This window comes from Zonotrichia leucophrys, chromosome 4 (assembly GCF_028769735.1).
Source record: "Zonotrichia leucophrys gambelii isolate GWCS_2022_RI chromosome 4, RI_Zleu_2.0, whole genome shotgun sequence".
In the NCBI taxonomy this organism is placed as follows: Eukaryota; Metazoa; Chordata; class Aves; order Passeriformes; family Passerellidae; genus Zonotrichia; species Zonotrichia leucophrys.
In genome coordinates this window covers 13,877,628-13,904,352 of record NC_088173.1, presented here as the reverse complement: position 1 = coordinate 13,904,352, position 26,725 = coordinate 13,877,628, and the positions used below count along the sequence as shown (strand labels likewise).

General features: G+C 42.6%; 2 protein-coding genes across 5 annotated transcripts in view; both read left to right on the top strand.

Annotated features, from left to right (window-relative positions):
- LOC135446585 (storkhead-box protein 1-like) overlaps window positions 1–18,178 on the top strand; it is a 63,680-nt gene extending 45,502 nt beyond the window's left edge. Inside the window, exon 2 of the mRNA XM_064710567.1 lies at window positions 17,684–18,178. Within this exon, the coding sequence (XP_064566637.1) occupies window positions 17,684–17,715 (32 nt within the window). The 3' untranslated portion in view covers window positions 17,716–18,178. The remainder of the gene's footprint in view (window positions 1–17,683) is intronic.
- Window positions 1–26,725, top strand: part of STOX2 (storkhead box 2) — a 98,186-nt gene that overhangs the window by 770 nt on the left and 70,691 nt on the right. Inside the window, exon 1 of one of the 4 annotated variants that reach the window (XM_064710556.1) lies at window positions 25,323–26,190. The exons of 2 other annotated variants lie outside the window; for them this stretch is intronic. In XM_064710556.1, coding sequence (XP_064566626.1) covers window positions 26,025–26,190 — 166 coding nt within the window. In that variant the 5' untranslated portion in view covers window positions 25,323–26,024. Of the gene's footprint in view, window positions 1–25,322; window positions 26,191–26,725 lie in introns of those variants that run through there. One more of the 4 variants, XM_064710557.1, reaches the window with a different exon arrangement.

Below are 26,725 nucleotides of genomic sequence, written 5' to 3'. Positions count from 1 at the left end.
GCCAATATTAAATGGCATTATGTAGTTATCTACTTTTTTTTTTTTTTTTTTTAATTCCTCTTGGCTTGTCAAGCACTGTCATTGTACCAACCGCTGTTCTTAAAACAGGGTTTTGGTTAAAATAGCATATACCTGCCATCTGGTTGAAAAATGTAAGCTTCCTACACAACTAAGTGGAGTTGAACTGCGGTATTAGGAATAGCTCATGTTCTCTTGAAAATAGCAGCTGATGGCAGATTGCAGAAATCAGCCAGTTATCAGTTGTCATTAAGCTATTTGATATCTGACACACATGGAAAGCATGCTATTTATAAGTATGCAATTATGTTATAGAAGTATTCCTTTTTTTTTTTTCCTCCTTTCCTTTAACCATTTTAATATGTTGGTTTGACTGGACTGGAAAGCAAAGTCTCCCTTGATATTCACAGAATAGATGTGCTGTAGACTGAATGTGTGCCAGACTGTTTGTAACATTTCTGTCATCAAAAAATGATCTGAGGGGGGGTATAGAAATAAATTTGGTGTTCCTGTGCTATATAGCTGTAGGTGTCTAAAGAGAAATATCAGCTACAAAGAGCCCAAGGAACAGAAATATGTGGAACTAACTAGTAGAAGACTGCAAAGCTAGAAATCATAATGGAAAATATGCATTTTACTTTAATAGGTATTCACGTTTCTGCTAGCAGGAGAAAAGAACTCAAGTCTTACCATCAACTAAAGCAGAAACACTAAAAGCATAATTATTTGCTAAACCTGGGCAAGGCACCACAGACTCTCAGAAGTGTAGGTTAGTCACTAACATGAAAGCTTAATGCTCACCACTAAGCAAGGACTGGAACAAGGCAGGGCAGAGGGTGCCGCTGGAGAGAGCAGTGGGGCACGGTGATGCTGTGACCTGTTCCCCTGTCATACCTTGTGAGGATGATTACAGAAAACAAAGCAGAAACAGCCTGCTCGAAAAGAGGGATTAGGAATTATTTTGTCAGTGGAAATGTGAACAAAAAAGCTATCAAAATAGGATGGGATGCTTTAAGACTAATAATTTTATTCAGAGGGGGTGTGAGGAGGTGTTATTTTCATGTGGGCTGAGGGTTAGACCCTGATTAATCTGCAGCAATGACATTGAAATCTTGTGAGCACATCCTGCAAGATTTTGTAAGAAATATATATATGACCTATAAATTAAATATAATACAAAATAAAATAAATTAAAATATAATTCTATATAAATAATATCTGATTATTCTCAGAAAGTTTTGGTTATATTAGTCCAGAAATGTTTTGAGTACAACGAGGAGTTTGTTGACCCCACTGAAAAACCCCCAATATCTTCTCCTATATTAGTATGGTCTGGAAAATTAAGGTCTGTGGTGTTTTGGCTTCAGCACAGTCTTGATCAGGTTTGAAACTGTTGGGTTTGAATCTGAATCCTCTTGCTTTTCAAATGACATCTGAAATTCTGGTTGTGAAAGGTCTCTAGTCATTTTGCTTTTAAAAGTTACTTCACCCGTAACCATCCAACCATATTAAAAATGTATTCAGCTTCATAATTACAAGTTTTAGGTTTTACAGTCAGCAGAGGTATGTTCTAACAGAAAATTAGGTAGCAAAGGTGTGGGTCAGAGGTTGCGGTTTGCTTTTTATTCGTTGACTTTTCCTCACCAGAGTATTTGAAAATTTTACTGTGGAGACAAATCACGTCTCCCTTGCTTCAGGCTTTTGCAGACCTTCTTAGGCCATCAAAGCAGCTTCAGCAATCTCAGCATTTTGGCAACATTGCAACTATCTTGACCATAAAAAGACTTGTTAGTGGTGCAGAGAGCACCTCCCACAATGGAAGGTTTGCAGGAATGAGGGATGCCCAGGAGCGGTTGCGGCTCTCCAGGGCTCCTTCCCAGGTGTGTGTGCCACATGCCAGCTCTCTGTGCTTTCCTGCTGTTCCCAAGGAAAATCAGGGTCTGCAGCTGCTGGGGAGAAGCCTTCTGCTGGCACACAGGGAGGGCTGGCAGAGGAGGCAGGGGCAGACTCCCTGCAGAGTGAAAAATGCAGATGTTTGTCAGTCCGGGGCAGTTTGACAGAAAGGGTCTCTTCCTCTCCACTTCCCAGACTGCATACAGTTATTTGCAACTCCAAGCTGCTTATTCTCTAATTTAGTAGCTAATGACTCATCTGCCCTGGTGTGCTCCTCCTTCCCTCCCAAGCCACCAGCTCTCCCTGCTTGTTCACTTGCTCACCAGCCGACTGGAGCAAACCTGCTGCCTGCTTTAGTTCCCTTTGGCTCGGCCTTCGCAGTCCTTTCAGCCTCCCCACCCTGGCAAAAGGTCAGTGAAAGCCCATTTATCTGCCTCTCTTTCTTTGATTTGTAATTTTTTCATGTGTTCTTTTGCACAGCAGGTGGCTAATAGAAAAACCCCAAACAAATAATCTGAGTGTGTCTTGTGGGGGGTGGTTGGCAGAGAAAATTGGGAGGGAGAACAAGCACTCGTGGATCAAAAGTGGCTGTGTAGGCAATTTTATTTAAACACAGAACACAGTATTTTATTTTGCTTCTCACATTTGAGGGAAAAAAAAGTTAAAAATGCTGACTATAGTTGAGGAAAACATTTTTTAAGTGTATCAAAACTTGCAAAGGTGATCAGGAGTGGTCCTTGGTAATTAGATTTCAGGCTGAGAAGCATCCTGGAAGACAAGGACGTTTCTCAAAGGAGCTTGATGGTTTTGCAACTACATAAAAAAATGTTCCTTTATACTGTAGGCAGATGCCAAAAGTACTAGATATGGTGACATGTTACACCTAGAATTTTTGTAAGGAGGTTAGGAAATGATGTTGCAAAAGGTAGTTGTTTTTTCACATGGGTTCTAAGAGTATTGCATGTCCAGATGAATTTGTTGTGTCAGGTGTAAATGTGAGAACTTACTCTCAGCAGTCCTGAAGTACTAAAGTTTTCCCAGCAGAAACTTGTCTTGGAAATGAGCTTTCTGGGACATTGTTCTGGTGTTGTTCTCAGGTTAATTGTTCTAGGTCAAGTTTTCATGTGGAAGCTTAAGTCATTTTCTCAGCTTCTCAAATTCTGACCTCTTTATGTCAGTGGGGAATCTGGTAACACCCATATTTAGGCCACCAGATGCACTGCATTATGAGCATGTGGGGCTTTTCCTTTTTTAGGGGAAGCAGGAGGTGAGAGAAAGGAACTCTAAAACTGGTTTTGTTTGCAGCAGCATATAATTTGCCTTTGGCTTAAGGGGGTATCTTTTCTTTGACTTGGGAACTTCTGCTTTTACTAAGAGAGAGCTAGAAAAGGACAATTTTCTCACTGTGGCCTACGTTCCTTGGGAAACTTTAGTTGTGTTGGAAAATATGTGCTCTGTCTGACCACACAGCCTTTAAAGTAGCAGCAGCCAGAAAGGTTCTGGGGTTGCCTGAGAAATTGAGGACTAAGGAGACCTTCCCAGCAGGCAGTGCATACCTCAGGTACTTTGCTGAAGGCTTGATAAAGCCATCAGTTCCAGCAGGGAGCTGCCCAGGAGCACCCTCCAGGCCTTCAGTGCTGGGGAGGCAGCTCTCACTTGCTCCTGGTCCTCACAAAGTAACCACAGCCTTTCCCCATCATCTGGCGTTGCTCAAATGAGAACATGTGTGCCGAAGTTCAGGTTCAAGTTCCATGGGCAACATCCAATGCAATCTGTCTAATCTGAATTTTTTTTTAAATTTAATTGAAGTTTTATGTCATGTAGTGGTTGCTGGTGCCAATAGGTATTTTGCATATATATTACTGGATATATTGCACAGAAAATTAGTGGTTTGGGTTAAGATCAGGAAAAAAGAAAGAATAACTTATAAAGTCTGTAAACTTGGCACAAAGCACTCTTGGGGGCAAAAATGGTAGAAGCAACATGAGGCCCATCAGGGCAGTATGTTCTGGGATAATGGCTTTCCACAATGTAAGAAAGCAGATGTTTAGGGTTTTATGCATGTAGTGCAGGATGTGCATGTAATTAACAGTCTTTCTGTTTTTCTTAAGATACTTTGGAAAATTATGTGCTGAAACCTAAAGTTAAAATCTCTGAGGACAACTGCTTTCAGTTTAAGAAATGGCAGGTATTTAATTTCTGGTACAACCTAAAGTTCTGGTGCTCTCCTGCCTGCAGGTAATGATGGACAAAACCTCTTTTGGAGTATGCATATAGACTGTGCTATCTTTATACCAGAATGTATGTGACATTTTTCTGAGATCACCAAAGTCCTCTAGGGAGGGATATGTTACAGTTGCCATTTTACAGCTGAGAGCATGACAAAATACATGACCACATACTGTGTTTTTCTCCAGGGCTTCTGCTTCATACCAGCTACACAGGTATATGAGGAAAAATACCTGGGGATTCAAGGGAGGGATGCTTGAATCTGGGCTATTGTGCTGGGAAGGGTGTCCTTGTCCACAAGGCAATGCACTTGTGGCATTATTGCATCACCTCAGGGGCTCATACATCTTCTCACTGACTGAATATTTTCATAAGAAGGTACAGGGAGAACTGGAAACTAACATGCTTTACCTGAAATTATGCAAGGATCCTTATTAAATACTTTCTTTTTGCTGTAGGGGAGACTTGCTTCGTGACTGTGGTTATTATGTGCAAAAATAATGGTTGTGAAGCACTCATTAAACCCTGCTGAAGAGGATGATTTTGGTGTGTGTGTGGGGGGGAGGGTTTCCCATGGGTTCAGGAGGCATTGTGCCCATGTCTTTGTGATTTTGTACTGTTCAGTGTGAAAGAGAAGTACTTCTGCTCTAGATAATATAAAGAACTATCAAGAGGCTTTAGAAGAACAATGTCCTTTGGACTTTTTAGAAATGAAAGCATAATAAAGATGTTTCCTTGACTACAGGAAAGATGCAGGCATTCATGTGTACAAGTGGAGCATTACATTACCTTCTCAGGTAGCAAGCAGAAGCCCACACAGTGTTCTACTTAAGGACTGATTTGAGTTGCCCTTGGATCAAGGTCCTCTCTAGATTAAAGGCTCAAATTGAGTCATGTGAGGTGCTGCAACTGCATGCATATTCTTTGCTCATGACAAATGTAAAGTTATGTGAATTATTTGGCATCTCAAGTAAAAGCCCTGCGGTTAATAGTGTAGAGAATGTTCAGCTGATGCCTGGTAGCTTCACTATTAATTGACTAGTGAGAAAAAAGGAGGAGTGTAGGTTTGTATGCTGCTGGGTTGGTTTCATTGCTGACAACTCCCAGGTAAAGCCTTACTTAGCAATGAAATGCAGGTTAGCTCGGTTTAAACCAGAACAGGCTGAATTTAACCAGCCAACACAGCCAAATTCTTGAGGATTGCCTGATGTATGATGTTTCTCAGCCCTGATTTAAATAGATGTTTGGCATCACCATTGCTCTGCTCCTGTCACCCAGCAGAGATGCCAAGCATTCAGCAGGGCTGCAGGACGAGCTGGATGGAGTGGCTTGTGACCATGGAGCAGAGCCCCAAGCATCTCGTCTCACTTAGGATCATCAGGGGGACTTCTAGGAGCAGGAGTGATGGCAGTGATCTTTCCTTTTGTCCACTGTAGTGCCTACCATGCTCTTCTTGCTTCAGACAGACCCTGCTGGAGCCCCTGGATTTCTAGGAAAAAATACAGCAAAAGCTTAGGGCTGGACTATCTGGGACAATGCTGGCTTAGCAGGAATGAGAGAAGTGGGAAAGACAGCTCCCTTGCTTTCCTCCAGGGGGAAGGAGGCTGGACAAAGGAAGTCAGCTGGCTGTACTTTTCTTGTCAGTTTATTCAAAGGAAAAATGAAGGAGAACCCTGAAACTTGGCCAGTTACATAGATTCCTTGGGCAGAGCCAAGCATACCAATGATAACAACTGTCTGCCTCTACTCAGTCTGTGTAAGATAGAAAAAGGATGTACTAATTAATTCTTCCTCCTTCTATGAAATCTCCCTTAACCAGGCTCGAACAAGGATTATCAGTTTAGAAAAAGGTTTTTTAGAACAACTTTACTGCCATAACATCTTAGTGCCAGTTTTGGTTAGTGTGGAGATCTTGAATGCTTCATGTCTCATGCAAAATTAGATACCTTATGTTTTCACATCTTACATTTTCGTGTCTGTGCACATGTGTGACATGCCTGTTTAATGCAATTTGAATGCATGCAAATGACATTTTTTTATGTCCCCACTTCCTTGAACAGGTTTTAATAATGATCAACTGTTGATTTGGTTTTGAATAGAATGCTAAGAAACTATTTAAAATGCACAAACTTTGCTTCTGGAAAATATTCTTAGTTCATGAAATGGATCAGAAATAATAGAAATAATAGTCTGCTGCAAAAGAATTTCCATTAATCTTCTTAAAGGCGGGAGATAAGATTTCAGAATCAGATTAAATATTTGTGTTCCACATTAGGAGACCTCCTCGGTTCTGTCTGACAATTAATCCTCTTCAGGGTTGCAGTTGCTCTGGTCTGCATTTACCTCTTTCATGTTGTGCATGAAGGACCTTTCATAGACTCTTAATGCACGATTATTTGGAAGTTGAAAACTGCACTGGAGGCTCGACCTTCCCCTATGTTTGTTTGTCTTTGTTTTGTTTCCTTTAGCTGAGAGCAGGGGGAGAGGGGCACTTCCCACTGCCCTGAGTTCGTGGGAGTGCCAGGGGCGGTGTGTGGGCCACGTCCCGCTGGGCTGCTCAGCTGTCATGAGCATCTCATGATGAAATCTCACTCTGAGGATGCTGTACACGCCCCCCACCCAGCACCTCGACTCGCTCAGCATGCATTTCCCACTGTGTAAGATGTGGGAGATGAGGTGACAGCTTGCTTGCAGGCAGAGCACAGGATACTACATGGGAAGAGAGGATGTAAAAAACACCTGCTTTAAGCTGGTACTGAAGGTATTTGCATAATTTATTAGTATTTTTAGAAAACAAGGGCAATTAAGGAAATAAATATTTGTCATAGATGCAACATAGCGTGTTAATACCAGATGATGTCATTGTTCAGTGATGCTTTGCATATTACCTCTGTATGCAGCAGAGGGCACTAAGTGGTGCTTAGCTTTTAAAGTACAGGAAAATTCTGCATTTTTCTTCCTTCATTACTCAGATTGCTGTCTTAAGAGTACTTTTCACAGGTCTCAATTACTGACTACTACTTTTTTGTGTATCTTTGTCACATTTGTTGCATTTTGTCTTCATAAAATTTAGAGAGATGGCCCATCCAAGGACAGTCTGTTACCAGGTTTATGTTTTGAAAAAAAAAAATCAAATGTTATGTCAACTAATTTTCTGAGTTGATTTGCAGTCATCACTGTCATTATGATTCCTCATAAGTTGCCAGGCACAACCATGGGGAAACTGGGGAAGACCTAGACAGATTTCTCATTCTACAATGATGATGTAGATGAACTCCCAGAAAATCAGGGCCAAAGTCTGAAGAATTTGCCAGCCACCACAAGACTGGAGACAGAAGTATTTTGATGATTTCAACAGCAGTGACATTTTGTACAACGACATAATCACTTCTCTCAATATCAAAGTAATCTAAACTTTTCTGGAAATTGTATGATATAAAAAGTGTGTGTGATGGTTCATTACAAGTTTCATAGCCCTACACTAGAAAGTAGTTTATATCACTACCATCTTTTGAGTACATTTAATTTGCCTGGTTAAAAATTAAATTGAAATAAAGCAATAGTTCATTGCATTTACATAAAACATGTCAGGGATGAAACCATTCTTGATGGTAAGAGATGAGGTGACCTGCTTCTTCAGTTAAAATAATTTGAGGGGAAATAAAACTAGAGGGAGATGGATTTAAAAGCAAAAGGAGGCAATTCTTCATGCCAGAGACAGGACCTACAGGACTTCAGATGATGCTGTGAGTGCAGAAAGTTTACACAGGCTGATGGAAAGATTGGGCCATCCTTTGGCAGAGAAACCTCACAGAGACTACTCAACAGAGGAACCAGAGCAGGCACAGCAAATCCTCTGAGCTGAAAATGGAGCAAGTCAGAGACTCTTATGAGAAGGTGTAAATGCCACCTTATTCTTCTCTGGCTGTGTACTGCTGGCCTCTTCAGTAGACTAAATATTGAAGTAGATTGTACTGGGGATTGCTGGGGAGTTTCTTCTATTTTAATGGAGTTAATGGTTAAAATCTAAAAAAAATCAGGCTGTTGAAAGCAGTCCTTGTGCAAATGAATCACAAATGTAAAGCAATTTCAGGTGCATGACAGACTACGTTCATTGCTTTGCTATCAGACTATAAATCATTTTTATAAACCTCTGCCTCTGGAAGAGTTTTGCTTTATTTGTTTCAGATGGCTTTCAAGCCTCACTTAAGAATGTGTTTCTCCAAATGTTTCCAAATGCTACCTTCTTCTACTTTTGTTGTTGAGTAACTTTCTAGAATGGTTTAAACCAAATAATTGTGCTATTTGTGTGTCATCCCTAATCTCCTGTTGGTCCACTAATACATCTTCAGTGTGCAGAATGTTTGATTAGTAAGGTGAATAACTGCTTTCTTTAATGTCTTATTCTGACAATCATGCTATTTGAGCTGGTTACAAATGCCACCTGCTATTCAAATGACCAAAACATAGAATTCTGGACTAAATTAATGTGCATCTTGTGGCCACAGTAGTAGGTCCAGTCTTGTCTTCTAGCAGAAAGGCAGCTAGTCCTGGCAGGGAGTTACAGCTGCACATCGCACACTCACTGCACCTCAGTCCAGCAGAGCTGTGCTGGTGGCAGACATGCCTGACACCTCTAAAGGAGCCTCTCACTGTGTGTGGTGTGATCTCCCCTGCCCTGCAGGGGCTGGTACCGAGGCGGGAGCCCATCTTATCGCAGCTGCAGCCCTTGCAGGGTTTGCCCAGGGGGAACAGGGACCCAGCCTGTGGTGGGCTGTTGCCCTTGCAGGGTTTGCCCAGGAGGAACAGGGACCCAGCCTGTGGTGGGCTGTTGCCCTTGCAGGGTTTGCCCAGGAGGAACAGGGACCCAGCCTGTGGTGGGCTGTTGCCCTTGCAGGGTTTGCCCAGGGGGAACAGGACCCAGCCTGTGGTGGGCTGTTGCCCTGCCCGAGCAGCACTCACCTTCCCGCCGCTGCCAGCCAGTGCCCGTGCAGGGCAGGCTGTGCACATGCCAGGGGTGCCATAATGCTGAGGGTGCTTGGAGCACCCAGGCTGGTGGGTGCCATATTTTTGCCATCTTTTTTGCTTGGCTGGGCTTTTCCATGGCTGGCTGGCCTGCGTGGGCTTGGAGGGTGCTCAGAAGTACATGTTCGAGGTTTGATCTGCATTGCTTTAATCATCTCAAACAAGCCAGTCCTGTCCACATGCAAATACTCAATCTGTGTAACCCTTTTGTGTTTCATATAACAGTTTTGTATTTTTCTTAGTTTGGCAACTTCTGTCTTATGAGAATCAGAAACAATCCCTTTGCTTGGTGTTGGCCCTTTTGCTTATTTACATATACAATTTCAGATCAGCATCATTATCTCATGTTCTGCTTTCTCCTTCTTTCTAGTCCAGAGCAGAAAGTGCCCATGGTGGGCCTGCTGGGATGGTCTAGAGACATGCAATATGCCCCCTGGGAAGGGGGCTGAGGTGGGGCAGAACCAGTTTTCAGATGTAAGCTGATGGCAGCTTGAGCCTGGGGCTGGTGGGGCTTCCTCTGACAGGTGAAAGGTTTTGTGTGGTGATGAGCTCAGTGAGCAATCTTCGTTCTTCTTCCTGCCTTAAGCCACTCCTGTGTTAAAAGTATGTTCCTTATTTTCTTATGTCCTTCTTCCCCATGTGGAACAAAGCAGTTTTATCATGAAGATGAGCAAAAATTTAAATCCTTTAATTTTTTCTAATGGCATTGTACAGATACGTTTGCATTAAAGATAAATGAAAGATTGAGATAATTTTTATCTGTGTATGTCAAAAGCTACCTTGTCCTTCTATCAGTGCGTGTTGGTTTAGGGAAAGCTGATATGTAGCCCACAGACAAGAGATGCATGAGGAACATGTTTTTAATCTCTTGTTAAGATGTAGGGCTGGCACTAGAAGATGTGAGGACTTTGTTATAACTCTGCTCCCAGCGTGGGGCTGGGTGAGTTCCCCGGGACGCTCGGGAGGGCAAGCAGTGTGCTGGGGTGTGTCCCTTTAGGGGAAACAGTTGGAATCTGCTGGGAACTGATTTTCTCCTTGTTTTTTTGCCCTGGGACTCTGAAGCCTAGTAATGCAACTGCAGATCACTGAACAGCTTTTAAAAAGAGAGTGTGCCATGTTGTGTGCCTCTGTCTAACTTGCTGTTGTATCTCCAAGAGCACTGGGGGGCTATTTCAGTTACTTGCATTCCAAGCTACAGAAATGCTGTAAGTAATATATATATTTTCTATAATTAATAGATGATACAGTTGAATTATAGTGATTGCACACATTTAGGAAAAAGGGTTTTCTCCTGATCTGGATGGAAGTTTTTGTTATGTTTGCATTAATGTATGAAATTTAGTGTTCTTTATTTGTAGTAGAATAAATAAAGGTACCATGGGGAAAAAAAAATTGTTTCCTCTGTAGACTTTACAGTACTGTGCAGATGTAAGTGTTGCATGTGTTTATGCCTATTAGTTTTTATTGAAATAAGAGTTTCATGATCCCCCAGAGTTTCATGGGTTTTGTTTTTCTTTTAAGAAACACTGCAAGCAAATCCAGTTAGAATACCTAGAAGCAGTGTTACAGGAGAAGAAAAATATATTTTGATTTTGCTTTTTGATGGCTCAACATACAGACATGTAAAATGTAGGATTGCATCAATGTGCTTAGACCATCTCAGAATATTACATGCTGGAGGAAGGGAGTCAAATGCCACAGCTGAAGCAGATGGTGTTCATGAGTCTGTCTGTGCAGCACTTCCTACACCACGGAGTGGGTGGAATGATGGGAGTAGAATTCTCTGCACTGTCACAGAGCTCAGATGCTGCACCAGATACAGCACCAGGCTGTCTTGCACCAGATGTTGGTGGGTCAGGAGGGAGCATCCTGCTTGGAGTTCGGCTTTTTTTCACTGTACCTGATTCCTTCTTTTAGGTTTCAGTCTCCAGACTGCTGCTGTGGGATCTGCTGTACCTGTGGTCCCACTCAAGTCCTCAGGACTGCAGGGGATTGTTGCAGGAGCTGTTTGGAGCTCAGTAGTTTATTCAAAGACACTCCCCTGTCTATCCCCATGGTAATATACCTATGAGGAGGATCTGATCCTTAACCAGCTGATCAATGCAACCATCCTACGTCAGTGTTACCAGCACACTGCTCTGTGAGGGTGCCTATAAACACATTCCTCATCACATTTACATCCTGGCAATTTGAAGAATCTACTGAAAAATATCTTGCTCTACTTTCAGGACACTTCCAGTATATAAAATTACACTGACTACTTTGAATCCTTTACTTCCTTTAGTTGCACCACAAGAACACAGTGAAACTCTGCTAGTGGGAAAATAATGCAGAAGCTCTTTGTCCATTGCCTGCTCTTTGCAGGCTAGGAGGTGGTTATCAGTTGCCTTTACAATTAACCATATCTGAGGGCTGTAGCATTCTTGTAATTGCAGCTAGAAAATACTTCCTGGTGATTTTCAGGGGGGTTAAATGGTCACACACTGATCTTTCCTGATTTTCAGCAATATGTTAGCTAAAATATTTTAACTCTTTTTCCCAACACTGTGTTTTTACATAATTGGATTTAATGTCCTTAGAAAGGCTGCATTATTTTTCTATGCCCAGAAGATAATGAGAACAATTAAAGTGAAGATAATGAGATCAGTCCTAAAGAGGGGGTGAGATGATCTAAGAAGAATCTGTATTTTTGAGGCTGGTTCATTTGACAGGACTCAATGACAAACAAATGGTGCCTGTTGCTTCAGGACCATATGACAGTATTTTTGTCATGCATCATGCAAGGTTAGCATGGGGTTGCATCAACAGGGAGTACTGAACAGAGAGAAACAGCAGTTCCTGAGGAGTATAAAGGATATAGCCAGTAATTACAGACTGGATGGTGTAAAGGGTATAGCCAATAATTACAAACTCACTTCCCTGCCCCCGAGGGCCTGAGCACTTCTGTCCTGTCTCCAAGCCAGTGAGCTGGGCAGCTGTAACACTGATCCTCTTTTAACCCTTTCTTGAGCTGTGGTGTTAGACGCCAGTCATTTAACTCCCTGGTCCTGGGAAGGGTCAGGTGTGACCTTATGGCTGTGGGAGAGCCCATAATTGGAGGGTAAATACCTGATGCCCTTGTGTTGTGTGTAGGTAGAAGTATGTACTGTGTCTGTAATATACATAATATACAATATTGCTGCTGCTAACATAAGGAAAGTTACTTTTTTGCAAATATGTGAGTAAATAAACAAGTTGAGCCCACATAAGTCATCAGATCAGGAGTGATAACTCACTGGCCATCTGTTTCTCTCTGTGACTCTGTTTTTGTTGCTTGCTCTTTGGATACAAAAATGTATCCAAATGAAGGCACTTCAACTTGCCATCTTCACATAATTCTTTTGTTGCAGACATCCTTGGGAATGTTGAGTGTCTATGTTTTATTTCTGACTGTGAAAATCGTGATATCCAGAAAAAAAATGACTTAAAAAATGCCAAGCAAAACATGAACTTATATATTAATTATAAACATGATTTATCCAGTTTATCTGAATAACTATTTTGTTGCTGGAGTTATTTAATTTTCATCCAGAATGAGTAACCCCCTGTTCAGTAAATGTGAAACCCTGCCTTGTGCAGGAATATCTTGAAACTTGTGTGAACATAATTAATAGGAGCATTAAGTATCTGATAACTTGCCTCCACTATTTGGGAGGTGTTGCTGCTTGTATCTCTTGTTGGAACTTAGGTTCACGTTGCATTGTAATTCACATGCACATTGCTGTATATATCTCTATAACTGACTCCATGCCTCTGCTTTGGAAAGGGATTGGACACTTCCTGCCATCAAAGGTGCATAGTATCATATTTTTTCTTCAAGAAGGCAGAAGTAGAATGTTTTCTGAATATGTTTTTTGTTTTGTCCACTGAATTTACTCACAGCTGGTATGCCTAAGTCTCTTGTACATTATTATATGAGTTGTAAGGTTTCAGTTTCTTACCCAGTTGTTCTGGGGTGGTGGAATACTGTTATCAGAAGTTGGATATGGTGAAATTTGTGTTTCTAACTGTCTTCTCTTGGACTAAAATCTATTGGTTCTGAAATCACCAAGCTTTGCACTGATTTTCAAAGTTGTAGCAGTCAGAGAGAATGCAGTTTTCTGAAGTGGTAAAGATAAACAGGAATATGTTCAGACATCCTCTGAACCAGGATCTTGCCATTTTGAAATGGCCTGCTTGACACCATAGCTCACAAAAAGAGAAATGTGTTATTGTAGTCACATGCTCAGAGATCAGTGTTCTTGTTTTTGTCTTTGTGTTGGAAATGTTGGAAATGACTGGTAACACAGAAACAAGAATACAATTTCATACAATTATGAAAAAAATCCTACTTTTATAATGTTTCTGGTATAGATCTCATTAAAATGGACAAGTCTTATCAAAAAGATGTGATTTTTAAAAACTCCTAATACTGTTGAGTCATCAACATTCTTTTGCAAATAATGCATGGTTGGTTGCTTTAGTTGAGCACATAGAGAACCAGGAGTTTAATTTCATACTGAAATATTATCTTTTCCTCTTGGATAAACCAGGCAGACTGATGGTGGTTGATATTACGTGCAATGTGAGGCAAGGCAAGACTGAACTGTGTCAGTTGAATCATTGCTTCTCATTCCTTGGAAGTTCTACGGACCTGATCCCCTTCAACAATAAATTGCCTTCCTGCTAGGGTTTCTTGAGGGATGCTTTTGTAGCTGTATGCTTTGCTGAAGCCTAGGTTCAGGTTACAACTGCCTGGAGTTTGTTCTTACTTGTTTTATAGAGGTAAGGAGTCCAACAGACAGGCAGAGATCACTGTGTATCTTGAGTTGATTCGTGCCATGAAGAGTGAGGATTGAATGCAAGGAGCATTTTTGGCTGCCAGGGCTATTATCTAGCAGTGCCTGCTCTCCAGGTGCTTCAAAAGCTTTGTGCCACTTCCCTGGCCTAAAGCAGGGAGTCAGGGCCAAGCCTCTGTTTCAGAAGACCCTCATCTTCTTTCAAACTGTGGAGAGCCAATACTGCCTGTATGACTGAGTTACTGAGGCATGTTTCTCTGTGTGCTAGTTTGGCATGTTATAAAAGGTGTCAGTGGTCTGTAATCATAGTTTCTGTGCTTGTTTAATCATTGAGGAACAATAATTCTGCTCACCCTCCTTTGCCTTTCATCCTCCTGTGTCTCACCTTGCCAAAAGCATGCGATGTTCCTGAGCTTGCTGTAACCTTTCAGTCTTTTTTTTGTAGCTGGAATATTTCTGTTAGCAGGCTTTCCCTCCTGTGAAGGTACCCCAATATTACACTGATGCCAAAAGCAGAGGACAGCAGCCTGTCAGACATGCATGTAAGTCACAGCAGTGGCAGTTTCTGTGAGCTGGGCTGTACTAATTTGCAGATAACCCAAAATTAAACATCTTAAATGTTTTCAAAGTGCAGCAGCCTGATTCTACAGGATCACCAGTGATATAAGCATGCATTTGCTGCTGGCTGGAGTACTTGCTTCCATTAACCACTTCATCTAGTTGGAGCTTTTAAACTCCTGGTACCTTTCATGACACTGAAGTCCAAAGGCTCCTCAGACTGCGAATGTCACTATGACAACCAGTTACTTTTCTCCTCAAGTACACAATTTGTAAATTTGGGCAGGGATGTTTTCATGGATGTTTGGTGGAACATCTTGTCAGAACCTAGTACGGATAAGGCTCACAAGACCTTATGAGACAAGTAAGCCAAACACAAGTTCTTCAAAATGAATGTAAAACTCATTTTATCATTGAGTTTATGATACCCAAATGAGAAAGGAGAGACACTGAGTGTTCAGGGTGAGACAGGGCACAGAAATAAGGCTTGTATCATCCTGTTTGCCTCCAGAAGAATGGAAGTGGACAGGAAAATGTAACCACCTCCCAACAGTTTGGAACCACAAAGCTCATTGCTTACAGCTGGCCCCTGTGTCAGTGACAGGGCATCATTGTGTTTGCCTGCTCCCCCACACTGCAAGCAAGTCCCTCAGTGTTTGAGGTGACAGTACTTGGCAAAGCTGGTATGCTGAACTGACTGCTTTCTTTTCCTTTTACCTACCTTGAAAATCCCATCCTGCATATTCACCTGGTTTTGTTGAGAAAAGCTTCAGTGGAAAAAGGCTTGTTAGTTTATGGGATAAGAGGGGATAAAACAGGTTTCTCAATCCCTGTTCCTTTTGTGCATGCTAGAAGGCTCTTGGCAGAAAGATAGCTGGATTTCCAGGGCAGCAGAGAACCACACTGGCTTCTATTGCAGTAATTGGGCAGATGCTACAGAAGATGATGCAATAAAACCTATATGTTACTTCTACATAGCTGGGCTTTTAGTAATTGCTGTAGGACCATTTACTAGGTAAATAATTCATTTTTCCAGAGAAGAATTAGGATATAATATATACATTAGAGAGATTTATGAGAGCTAAAAGGTAACAAATTCATATATTGGTAGCTGTTTATAACATTAATTTGTGTGCTTTATTTAATTCCTGAATTTTATTTCAAAAGCTTCGGACAATGCAGGATTGAGAAAATGGTGGCTGGAAGCAAAGCAACTGAGAAATGTATTTGAAAAGCCTGCATATGATATCCATTCCTTTTGTAAAGAATATTTCCTTTATGACCTCCTCCTGCTTTGTATTTAACATTTCAAAGAACTTTGGGGACTCTCTGTAGGCTGTGTCTTCACGAAGCCAGTAGCCAAGGATTTAGAGTATTGTCAGTGCTGGCCCAAAGCTGAAAACTGCAGGCAGGTTTTAATCTCAGGGTGGGGGGTGGGTGTTTAAACCCAGCCTTTTGTGTTCAGATTAGGGAGTGCAGGAGGATAGACTTAAGGGGTGTTAGTGAGAATTTTTTCACTGGCAGTTCAGTAATAGCATCAGGCTTTGGAAATACTTTTTTCCAATTCTTTGTTATTTCAGTAATTACTATGCGGTGGGTAGAAATCCATAGGGTTTGTGGTTTTTTTAAGTACCTCAGCAATGACATAGGGATATGGGCAATTAAAAAAAGTACTTGTTTTTATAACTTTTTACTCCTTGGATGACTGTGGGCACTTAAATGCCTTTTCAGATAGTCTGTCATTGTTTCAGTCCTGATGTCTGTGTTTATTTTGTCTTGGTTCCATCAGCTGGGATAATAGTTAAGATCCATCTTTAGAGAGGAAGGAAGACAAAAACAATTTGACACTAGCATCATGCTCTGACAAATCTGAACCCTGCCAGTTGTGAAGGCAGATTGTCTGATCTACTTTACACTGTCTGAGAGATGGAAAGGTTACTAAACATCTCCCCCATTAAGAAAAAGATCAAAGGCAAGTCGCAAAGCACCTTGCATTTGGAGTTTCTTTTACTTCATACAACAATCTGTGAAACCTTTGCCCTGAGTATTTGCTGATTCCTGGAATAGCTGGGGGTACAAAGCACTTGAAATTTTTGTGTATGGGAACACGGTGACTCCTTGCTAAAGTTTCTGAGATGATCACCATAACTAATAAGATTTACCACAGTTGGGTTGTGTAGGTATTGAGTTCAGCTCAATAGTGATCAGTTTTAATGAAGGCTAAAGAGTTTCTAGCTCTTAATTTTGTACATGATTCTTTCAAATAGAATTCTAATGCTAGAAATTTTACATGTGTATAAATGGTCTCAAGATGTTTGTTTCTTTTGAGAAAGATATTTTTGGGTTTCTGGAAATTTTAAATGTCAGTGGTTCTCTGTGCCTTACAAAAGTTCATTGTAATACATAAAGCATTTTGAAAGAAATTTTATCCTATGCTACTACCATTCATGTGCTTTAAAGGATGTAAGTATGGTATTGTGGTAGAAGTGAGGAGTACACTTTTCAGAATTACAAAGGAATTTTCTTATTAAATTTTCTAATTTGATATTAATTTACTTCTCCTAATTTCACAATTTTCTTTTTATTTTCACAATGATATTCCTTTGTCATAAGAGAATTTTTTTCTCCATAACATCTACATTTTTCACTTGTTATTATCCTTGATCTGGCCAGAAAGTTATAGGTTGCAAAATTCACACCAGAGGTGCTCTTGTATCTGGTGTGACACTGCAGTGTTGTGCCAGAAACATTTTGCTAAGGTGAGGCTTTGGATGCTGCTCCCTTCCACTCAGCTCCACAGAGGAGTCAAAGATCTTGCACTGACCTGCAGAAATCTGGGACGTAACTGTGCTCTCCTAGATTTAAGCCTCTCTTTCTGTTTAAAACAACATTAATTAATAACAAACCAACTGACAGCCCCACAGTAATATGAAAGGATTTATAGAAAAAGAAAGTAGCAGAGCTCCCTGCAGATGATACTTTTGCTTTAGCAGATTGCTACTGTTGTATAGAGTGTCACTTAGAAAGACAAAAATTATTTTGTTGCACTAGACCCCTGAGGAAGAATTTCACTTTCTTACAAGGTGGTGGGAGAAGTTTGAGACTCGGTGCTATAAAATGTCTTTTTCTTGTTCCTCTACTAGAATACAAAAATCTCTGCATTCAGAAGTGCTAAGAACAGCTTCTACAGAGGCAAGTGCAAGTAGTGCCTGCATAAACCTTCATCTGCACAGGGCAATGGGAAATTGTCTCTGGTTGCACACAGGTGGGAAATATCAGAGCTTCAAAAGCCAAGTGGAGGATGGCAGCAAGCTGTGGTAACCAGGGCTAGTCAGGGTAGGTGTCCCAGGAGTGGAATTATCCTTCTGATGGGTGCTACTGCAGAAGCAAAAGAGAAGGGACAAACTCCAGGGTCCCACTGAAAACCAGAGACTAAAGAGTACCACCTTCACAGGAACAAACTGACTCTGCAGTGCTGCAGTCTGCTCCAGAGGACAAGCGGACTGATGATTTTGCCTTGATTTTCCAGAAGCCTTTGAGTCAGGCGTGTGTAGAGTCATGTAATTTTTGTCTGTTCTTCTGATTCCTCTCTAGAGTTTTTTCCTGCCCAAATGTATGTGCCAATGAGACAGCCTCTGAATCTGAGACTATAATAAATATCTAAGAAGTGATTGAACTCCTTTTCTGTGAGGTGAGAAATTGGTACTTTTTTATTTGTAAGTTTATCTCTTGCTTATATTTTTTTCAAACTTATTGGTAGAAACCATACATTTTCAGTACTAAACTGCTATTTTGAAAGTCTGTTTAATTTAGGCAGAGCTTTGTGCACATATGGAAGTAACTGAATGACAAGAGGTTGTTTACAAAGGGTGGAGTAGCCTCTTGAAAATTTTTCTAAGGTTTTAAAGATCTCTGCCTCTTGTACATGCTATATATATACTATATTTTATAGTCACTATATTGCACAGCTGTATAAGCAAGAATTTTGAGAGGGCCCTTAGTACTGGGTTATTCAGCAAATGTTCTGCAGGGTTATAGCAGCTGCTGGGATTTAGTTTCCTTGGTATGCTGCTTTTAGGACTGCCCATTAAATATGTTCATTGTCCTCTTTGCAGGACAATGCAAGCCATGCAAGATGCAAAACACTGCCCACTTCTTACTACCAAGGGCCTTTTGTTCTTAGTGCATTTTTTCTTTAAAAAGTACCTGCCTGACACACAGAATCTCCTTGTTTGTGTTGTTGTAGCACCCAGAAGTTTCACAAGAGCCCAAGCCCTGCACATGCATGGTGCCATCTTTGCAACATAGACTCTGTGGAGGAATGGGAATAGATAGACACAGAGATGTGGGAATTAATCTCTAGGAAGATAGTTTGTGATGGCTTTTACTGCTGGTGGGACCTACACTGGCTGTTGACTTCTTGCTCTCCATTGTTGCAACTCCCAAAGCAGAAGGTTAGGCTGTTATTCTAACTTCCAGTACAGCTGGTCCCCATATATCAGTGTGTTACTTAAATACCAGGGTACTAATGATATGTGACACCAGTGGAAAACAAGAAAGTTGAGACCAACATTTTTGGCATATCTTTTGTTACTATATCCTTTGGAAGAACAGCCGGTGAATGAATTGACTTGTGATTTGAATTGCTGTAAGTCCACATCTCCAAGTTTTAGAATTCTGTTAGATGTGAGAGGAAATTTGTGCAGGATTCATGGCTTGTCTGCCTCTCTTGTTAGTTTTGTACACTGAGGAGTTACAAGCCCAGCTTCCACTCATTTTATCTAACTTGCATTGAGTCAGTGATAATAGGAGAAGAAAAGCATGCATCAAAACAAAAGCTGTATCCTACAAGTGTTCCTGTTTGTACACTGGCTTTTAGGTAGATTTGGGCATCCAGATTGAGAAACCTTCTGCATCAATTGTCTTCTGTGCAGAGGAAGCACAAATGCAATCAGAAGGTCTGGCATGAAAAAAAAAGAATGAAAACAGGGGAGCCTTTCTTCTCATTACACAGACAGGTTTTTCTTAAAAGTCATGCAAGTTAAAATAAATAGCACAGCACATAAGGCAGCACACAGAAAAATGAATCGGTGAACTACAGCACGTGTGCAGCAGCAGCGCTGCATTCCTGTCATCACACATTCCCAAAGCATAACACTGAGAGAAATATGATCTGAAACTAGTTTAAGAGGTGCTGTAAGTAAGCCAGGATTACTACCATGGTATAACACAACCTGATAGCAAGACTGAAGACTTGCTTGTGATAGGCTCTGAAACATTTTTCTTTTTTTCTATTTGGAAATTTTTTCACTTGCACCTTTGCCCTTGGGATTTTTTTCTTTCCCTTTTTGGTGGAGTTTCTCAAATGCTCTCTTCAAGAAGAGAGTTGTCTGGGCAAGCCCAACTTCTCCCTTGCCAATAAATCCATCAAGAAAGGCTGCCTCTTTTTGTGACCTGGACCACAAGCACGGATTACAATTACTTGGCTTTTCTTGCATATTTGAGTAACAACAAGTACTAGTGAGAGGTTACAAATTAATAGTGTTAGTGTCAGAAGTCCAAGGACTGATGAGAAAGGGTGTGAGTGAGGTTTCTGGTTTGTTCTTGCTAGTATATCTGATTGCAAATATCTGGAAGAGAAAAGTAGTGCTTCCTACAGACAAAGACAATTATGGTGTATTGCCAGACTGCCTTAACCCATAAAGGATTGCTTAAAAACATGTCTTTCAGAGTCTGAGCTCTTAACCTTTGTTAACAGAGAGATAAAATAATCCACACATGAAAATGGTGAGTTTACGACATGGAAAACTTTCTTCTTCGTGGATTTATAATGTTAGAGATGCTGGCAATGTATTTTCTCAGGAACTCTATTATGCAGGGCTATAAATCTAATAAACCTATAGATTACCAAGGCTTGTGATGTTATACATGAGCTTGGGGTTTTTCACAAGTTCATAATTACATTTTTCCCACCTCTTCTCACACTCCATTTTTCCTCCTCCTCCTCTGCTTTCCAACTGTTTGTACTATAGGTTTTTTCCCCACTTTATTTTTTGTTTAGTCATTTCTGCTCTCCTACTTTCAAAAACCCTGCAATTCCTTCCCAGAATCTCACAGCATCCTATCTCCCCCTTTTAAAATGTTACAGGTTGTGATGGTTTTGTTTTCATAGGCCACAGAAGGACCCTCTGCTCCCTGTTTGTGACTGTGGCCTTCCTTAGTGCAAAGTTTCCCATGTGTCCCAGTATTATCAATGTTATTTGTAGTGTTTGTTTCTGAAGCTGGGCAAGGAGAAAGGACCCCTGTCATAGACCTGCAGTGTGATGCCACAAAACTCTGTGTGGCACTTGGCATCTTGGGAGTGTTAGCTCCTCCCGTGGTGCTGGGTGCTTGTCAGGCACCAGCCCAGCTGACAGTAATAAAGTGAAGCCCTCCTAATTTCCTCCGTGAGGCAGCCAGATCAGGCTGTGTGCCACAGGCAAGGTAGTGACAGGGTAAGGGAGAACCCAGGCTTTTAATGCATATTTGAGAGAAAATTATTTTAGAGGTGTAGCTTGTCTTAGTGAAGAGGGGGATTTCTTCCTTGCATGTCCTATTATTTTGCCTTTTTTATTTTAGTATTCGGCTTGTGTGCTTATTTAATTTGAAAAACCTCATGCAGTCAGTCCCCAAGCCAAGGAAGTAGCTAAGGCAGTAACACCAGCCCACCCTCTTACTGAAGCCTGCTGCTGTCCCTATGGAAACTTGTTTGTCATAGGAAGGAAAAAAAAAGTAGTCCCAGCTGAAACTTGAAATACCGCATTACATGAGAGCAATTGCCTTATACATACAAGCATGCATACACATACACATGCAGAGACATCTAGATACAGCTCACCATATTGTACTCTGCTACATAATTATTTTTCAGATAAGGAAAAATTAACCTTGAAATAGGAGCTGAGATCCCAGAGTTTTAACACTGTATTTGCCACTGATTTCCTAACCTTTTCTGTGCAAGTTATGTCCTTTTCTGTTTTCTGTCTACAAAATGGAAACAGGCCTGCTCAGCAACTAGTAAGTGTTTATGAAGATCACATGCAATAGGTATTCTTAGTAAGATTTGTTTTCTCACTTTTTAAAAGATAAAACATTTTCAGAAGCAAAGACTGAATTGTTTCTCCAAAAGACCTCACACTCCTTATGAACTTGGGCTGAAGAAGGGTTGTGATGGAACATATAAGAATCCTTTGTAATGTCTGATATGGAACTAAACTTCTTTTTCGAAATTCATACTGTTAAATCTATACTTTTGAAATGGCTACTATTATATTGCCAATTCCTGATAAGGAATTGTTAGGTTATGAGGCAGGCAGGATGCCTAATTTTTGTTTAGTTCAGATCTTTTCCCCAAGATCTCTATGGTCTATTTATCCAAGCATCACCTCTCCCTCTAGTAATGCAAGATAGAGATGGTTCCTGTTGGACTTTAAATACCAAATTATAAAAATGAATGCTTTATCTTATTCTCAATAAAAAGTTTCTGAGTTTAACCTTTCCCTTATTAAACAAAAAATCTTCCCAAGAAAACAAACAAAAAATCAAAACCCAAAATCAAACCCCCTCCAAATAATTATGGACGAATAAAAAAAACCAAAACCACAAGCTTTGCCACCATCTCAATTTTTCTCATCACTACCAAGTGTTCAGATTCCCATTAGTATAATTCATGCCTGGAAGAAGAATTTTCCCTTACTTCTAGCAAGCTCTATTAGACAATTTCCATGGCTGAGAATCTTTTCCTTACTCTGCTCTGACATAGCCATATGAATCCAGAAATTTATTTTCCTTCATTAAAAAAAAAAAAAAAAGTAAACTTAAATGTCTCAGAATAAAATGTTTAAAATGTTGTGGATTTGTTTGTTCTTTTGTTTTGTTTTGGTTTTTTAAAGCTCTCAAGTTTTAGCTTTCAGATCACATGAAGAAAATAGTTTTATTTCAGTTTGGCCACTGAAGCAAAAAAATCAATTACACTCACAGTTCTAGCTCTTATTCCAAAGAAAAGAGCCAAAACTTAAACGTGGTCTTTAATTATATATTTGATTCATCCCAGTAACAACACTTGACTTCAAACAATTCAAGAGCAGGAGGAAACTTGCTCTGAATTCCTCTCTTCAAAGAGGAGTACTCTTTCAGATAGACCATGTCAGAAGACTTTAAGCTGAAACCAAACAAGATAACTGTGAGAAGACTTGATAAAAGGAACTTTAGGTGACCACAGGAACAATGTCTCAATACTGAGATGTTTTTAAATTGTTTTTAAACAGATCTCCCCACATGTGGGAAGGGAAAATTGATCTTGCCAGATGGTCAAACCACTACAGTTGCTTACTTCTCTCATTCCCTCCTCCTTTCATAGTCGTAGGAGCAAATTATTATTCATTTAAAATTACCACACATTGAAAATGGGTCATTATCTGTACCCAAAACTGTGAACCAGTCTAATTCCTACAACTGATAAGTAGACAATACCATGTGTTAATTATATGTACTGTATGACTCTTGTGACAATTCATGGAAGTGTACAAATTAAGTCAATTAAAGCCACTTGAAAGACTTCTGTGCAGTCACCAGTTCATTAGTGCACAGCAAATTGCTTGAAAAGAATTGGGATGTGTGCTTTATCTGACACTTGCAGAGCCATCCCATATTTTTTTTATTTGATACTTGTTAGAATATTTTAGTTAGGAATAATTATACAAAAAGCCAGTGTAAAGGTCACTGTGGCCTTGTTTGTTGTCAAGAGTGTTTGTGTGTGTGTCCTGCTTTGTTCTTTCTTTCTACTTCTTGACCTCATTTTTCCTCCTCATTGCTGATTCCTATTTGTCTCTTGTCTCATGTCATCTTTTAATGGAACAGATTGATATCTAGGGCTGTGTCTAGACTAGGAGAAAAGTTGAGTTTAGTTCAGCAATAAGTTGAAGCTAGCTGGCCAACTATATCCAACCACTTCTTGACTGCTGGAAAGGCAAAGCCATCATTCATTCAATGTTCAGATAGTGCAATGTGAATTTATGCTCCTAAATAGAATTTAATTAGCTTCTACATTTGGTAAAATAGGTACATTTTTTAGGTTTGACTTATTTAGGTAGTGCTAACCAATCTACCCCTACCTCAGCCTTCAAGGAGAAAAATGGAATGATTCTAAAAGTTCGTGTGGTTTTTCTGGTCTGAGGGTGAAAACATGCTCTATTATAAGCTTTGCGTAGGTTGATGAGTAAATTGCTAGATGAGTAAGTTTCATGAGGGAAAATCTTATGTTTTTACTAGAGGAGCTCTAGGCCATCTTTTTTCTCATCTTAACTTTTTCCTGTTGCTACCAGTATACAAAGTATCAGTGGAAACATGTCTTTCCTGATAGCTTTTCTCAGCTGGAAAACGATGAGGCTGAATAAGAAAGAACCCCATAGCATTTAGCTTTCAGTTTTCTTGCTGAGTTTCATTAATGTATATTCTATTCATATGAAAGGGACCGCTGCAGTAATTCTTTGGTGTGTGTGCTGCCCGCAGAGCGCAGGCAGATGGGCTGAGGTGGCTGCTGCAGTGACTCACCCATAGCCATGCAGCAAGGCAGCCCAGGGAGAATATCTCATGCTCCACTGCCTTTGGTAAGAAGTTCGTTCACTGATGGTCATCCTTTTACTGGTTCACCTCTACTGAAAAGTGCCAGGTACAAAATTACAGTCCTCTGGTTTTCCACGCTCTTAGAAATGTGACACAAACCACTGTAAGAAGGATTAATTATAAAAATATAAATATATAAGTAATTTAACTAGCCTGCAAAAGCAACATTTTCACATCCCTGCATTGCAGTTGTGCCCATTGATAACAGTGGCAGCACCTGACAACACCGGGCGTGCTCAGAGCTGCCTTGCAGAGGAGGAACCGAGTTCCTTTGCACAGTTCTGGTTAACTGGAGTTCATAAAATGCCCAGGTGGCCAGGCCCCACTCAAAGAGGATGCCCTGGGAGTAGATGTGTGAGCCACAGTGAGAGGGTGGGAACCCCCTTCCCGCCAGTGCGGGGGCAGCCCGGGTGTCCTGGGCACCCTTATGGAGTGTGCTGGGTTTCAGTGTGGCGGTGTGGCTGACTGGGCCCTCCTGGGGAGAGCCGCTTCTTCAGGCGTCCGTGGGCAAAGGCGGCGGAGGATGCGAGGGTGAGCCCCGCAGGCCCTGCGCAGTGCGCCCCGGGGATGCACATCTGTCCCGGCGCCCTTCCCTCGCTCCTGTCCGTCCGTTCGCCCCGCGTTGCCCGAAGGGGCCGATGGCCAGGCCCGGCCCGCACGGCCGCCCTGCCCGCCGCTCTCCCTGCCCGCCGCCCGCAGCCCGGGCGTGCGGGGTGCCCAGCGCTGCGCACCCGGCCCGGCGCTCCGCCGTCACTGCCACCGCCAGGAAGGAAGGAAGGAAGGACAGACGGATGGAAAGGAGGCGGGGCGGGAGGGGGCCGGGTCCCTGCCGCGCACGGGTTTCGTACGCGGGCCCCTGCGAGCCGGTGCCGCGCGGGGGAGCGCGGAGCCCGGCGGGACCAGCGCGGCTGCGGCGGGAGTGGCATGAGCCCGGGCGGCGCTCCGGCAGCGGCTGCTCTCGGCGCGGCGAGGCGGAGGGCAGGCGGCGGGCGGGCCGCGCAGGCGGGCGGAGCGGCCGGCGGCCTCTCCCCCCGCGCCGGCCCTCCCTAGCGCGGAGCCGGCGGCGATCCAGCCCCGGGGAGGGCGGACGGGAGTCGGCGCCGACCATGGCGAGGCGCGGCGCTGCCGGGGGCCGCGGGCCGCTGCCGGCCGCCCGGGCGCCGCGGGCCTGAGGAGGAAGGAGGCGGCGGTGGCGGCGGGCGGGGGGGTCGCGGCTGCATCCGCTCGTTCCGCGGCCGAGAGAGGCGTCTGTGGGCCCTCCCTCCTCTCCTCTCCCTCCTCCTCCTCCTCCCGCCGCTCCTCCCGCCGCGCCGGGAGCTGCCGCCTCCTCCCCAGCGCCGGGCGCGCCGCGGTCGGGGTCGCAGCCGGCGGCCGCGGGATTTTCCTCGTTTGTTTGGGCCTTTTGTGTCGGGGCTCACAGTTGGCTAAGCACGGCCGGGCTGAATCGGGCCATTGTTCGGGACCCCCGAGCTCCCACGCTGCACATCTCTCGTCCCCAGCCCCCCTCCGGCTCCCCCTCCCCCCCGTTCCTTTTTTTGCCTGAGAAGCCACATAACGTGCCTTTCCTCCACGCAAATCTGGGAGCTATAAGCCGGACCGATTGCAAATGAAGTGTAATGCATTGTGGGACGTGTGTAAAATTGGATCATTCGAGGGAGAGAAAAAAAAAAAAGGAAGGGACCTGCGGCTGGCGCCCTAGAAGAGGGAGCGGCGCGATGCGCGCAGGTTGCGGCCCGGCGGTGGCCGCGCTAGGCTGATGGCCGGCAGCGCGCAGCCCTGACCCGTGCTGCGGCGCGAGGAGCAGGCTCGGCCGTCCTCAGCATGAAGAAGACGCGGAGTACGACCTTGCGGCGGGCCTGGCCTAGCTCCGACTTCTCCGACCGGGCCTCAGACCGCATGAGGTCCCGCAGCGAAAAGGACTACCGACTGCACAAGCACTTCCCCCCAGCTTTTATTTCCCAGGCATCACGGGGCTACATGACATCAGGTTTGTAACATAATTTGTGTATGCGAGAGAGCTTTATTGCGAGGCTGCTTCGGCATGTGTGTCTGCCCGGGAAGGATGTGTTGGTGGGTACGGAGGGGAGCCTGCGATCGGGAGGCTGAGTTGTTGGGAATAATGAAAAAAAAAATAGCATACATCCACCATTTTGTACCTCTGCAAGATTCACAGCGGTGTCCTCGCAATATGGTGTTTAAAATCTGTTAGTCTAGTGAAATAAAATGTATGAGAGATACGGTTGCATCTCTGTTGCGGAAGAGCAGACAAAAATGACTGGATGTGCAGAGCATGGAGCCCTTTGCGCCTTTTGTGCGTAAAAGCATGTGCTGGATATTTACTGCTCTCCCACACATTCCTCTTAAAATGCAGTTAACTCTAGTTAATTCATCAGGTTTTCGTGTTTTTCCATTTTGAAAAGGAAAAGGGTTACTTGTGGTTGCAAATGCAGTTGTCTTGTTACAGTCTCTCAGGCTTTCAGCTGCATGTTTCTGCAATGGCAAGGCATGTGTTGGTGAAAATG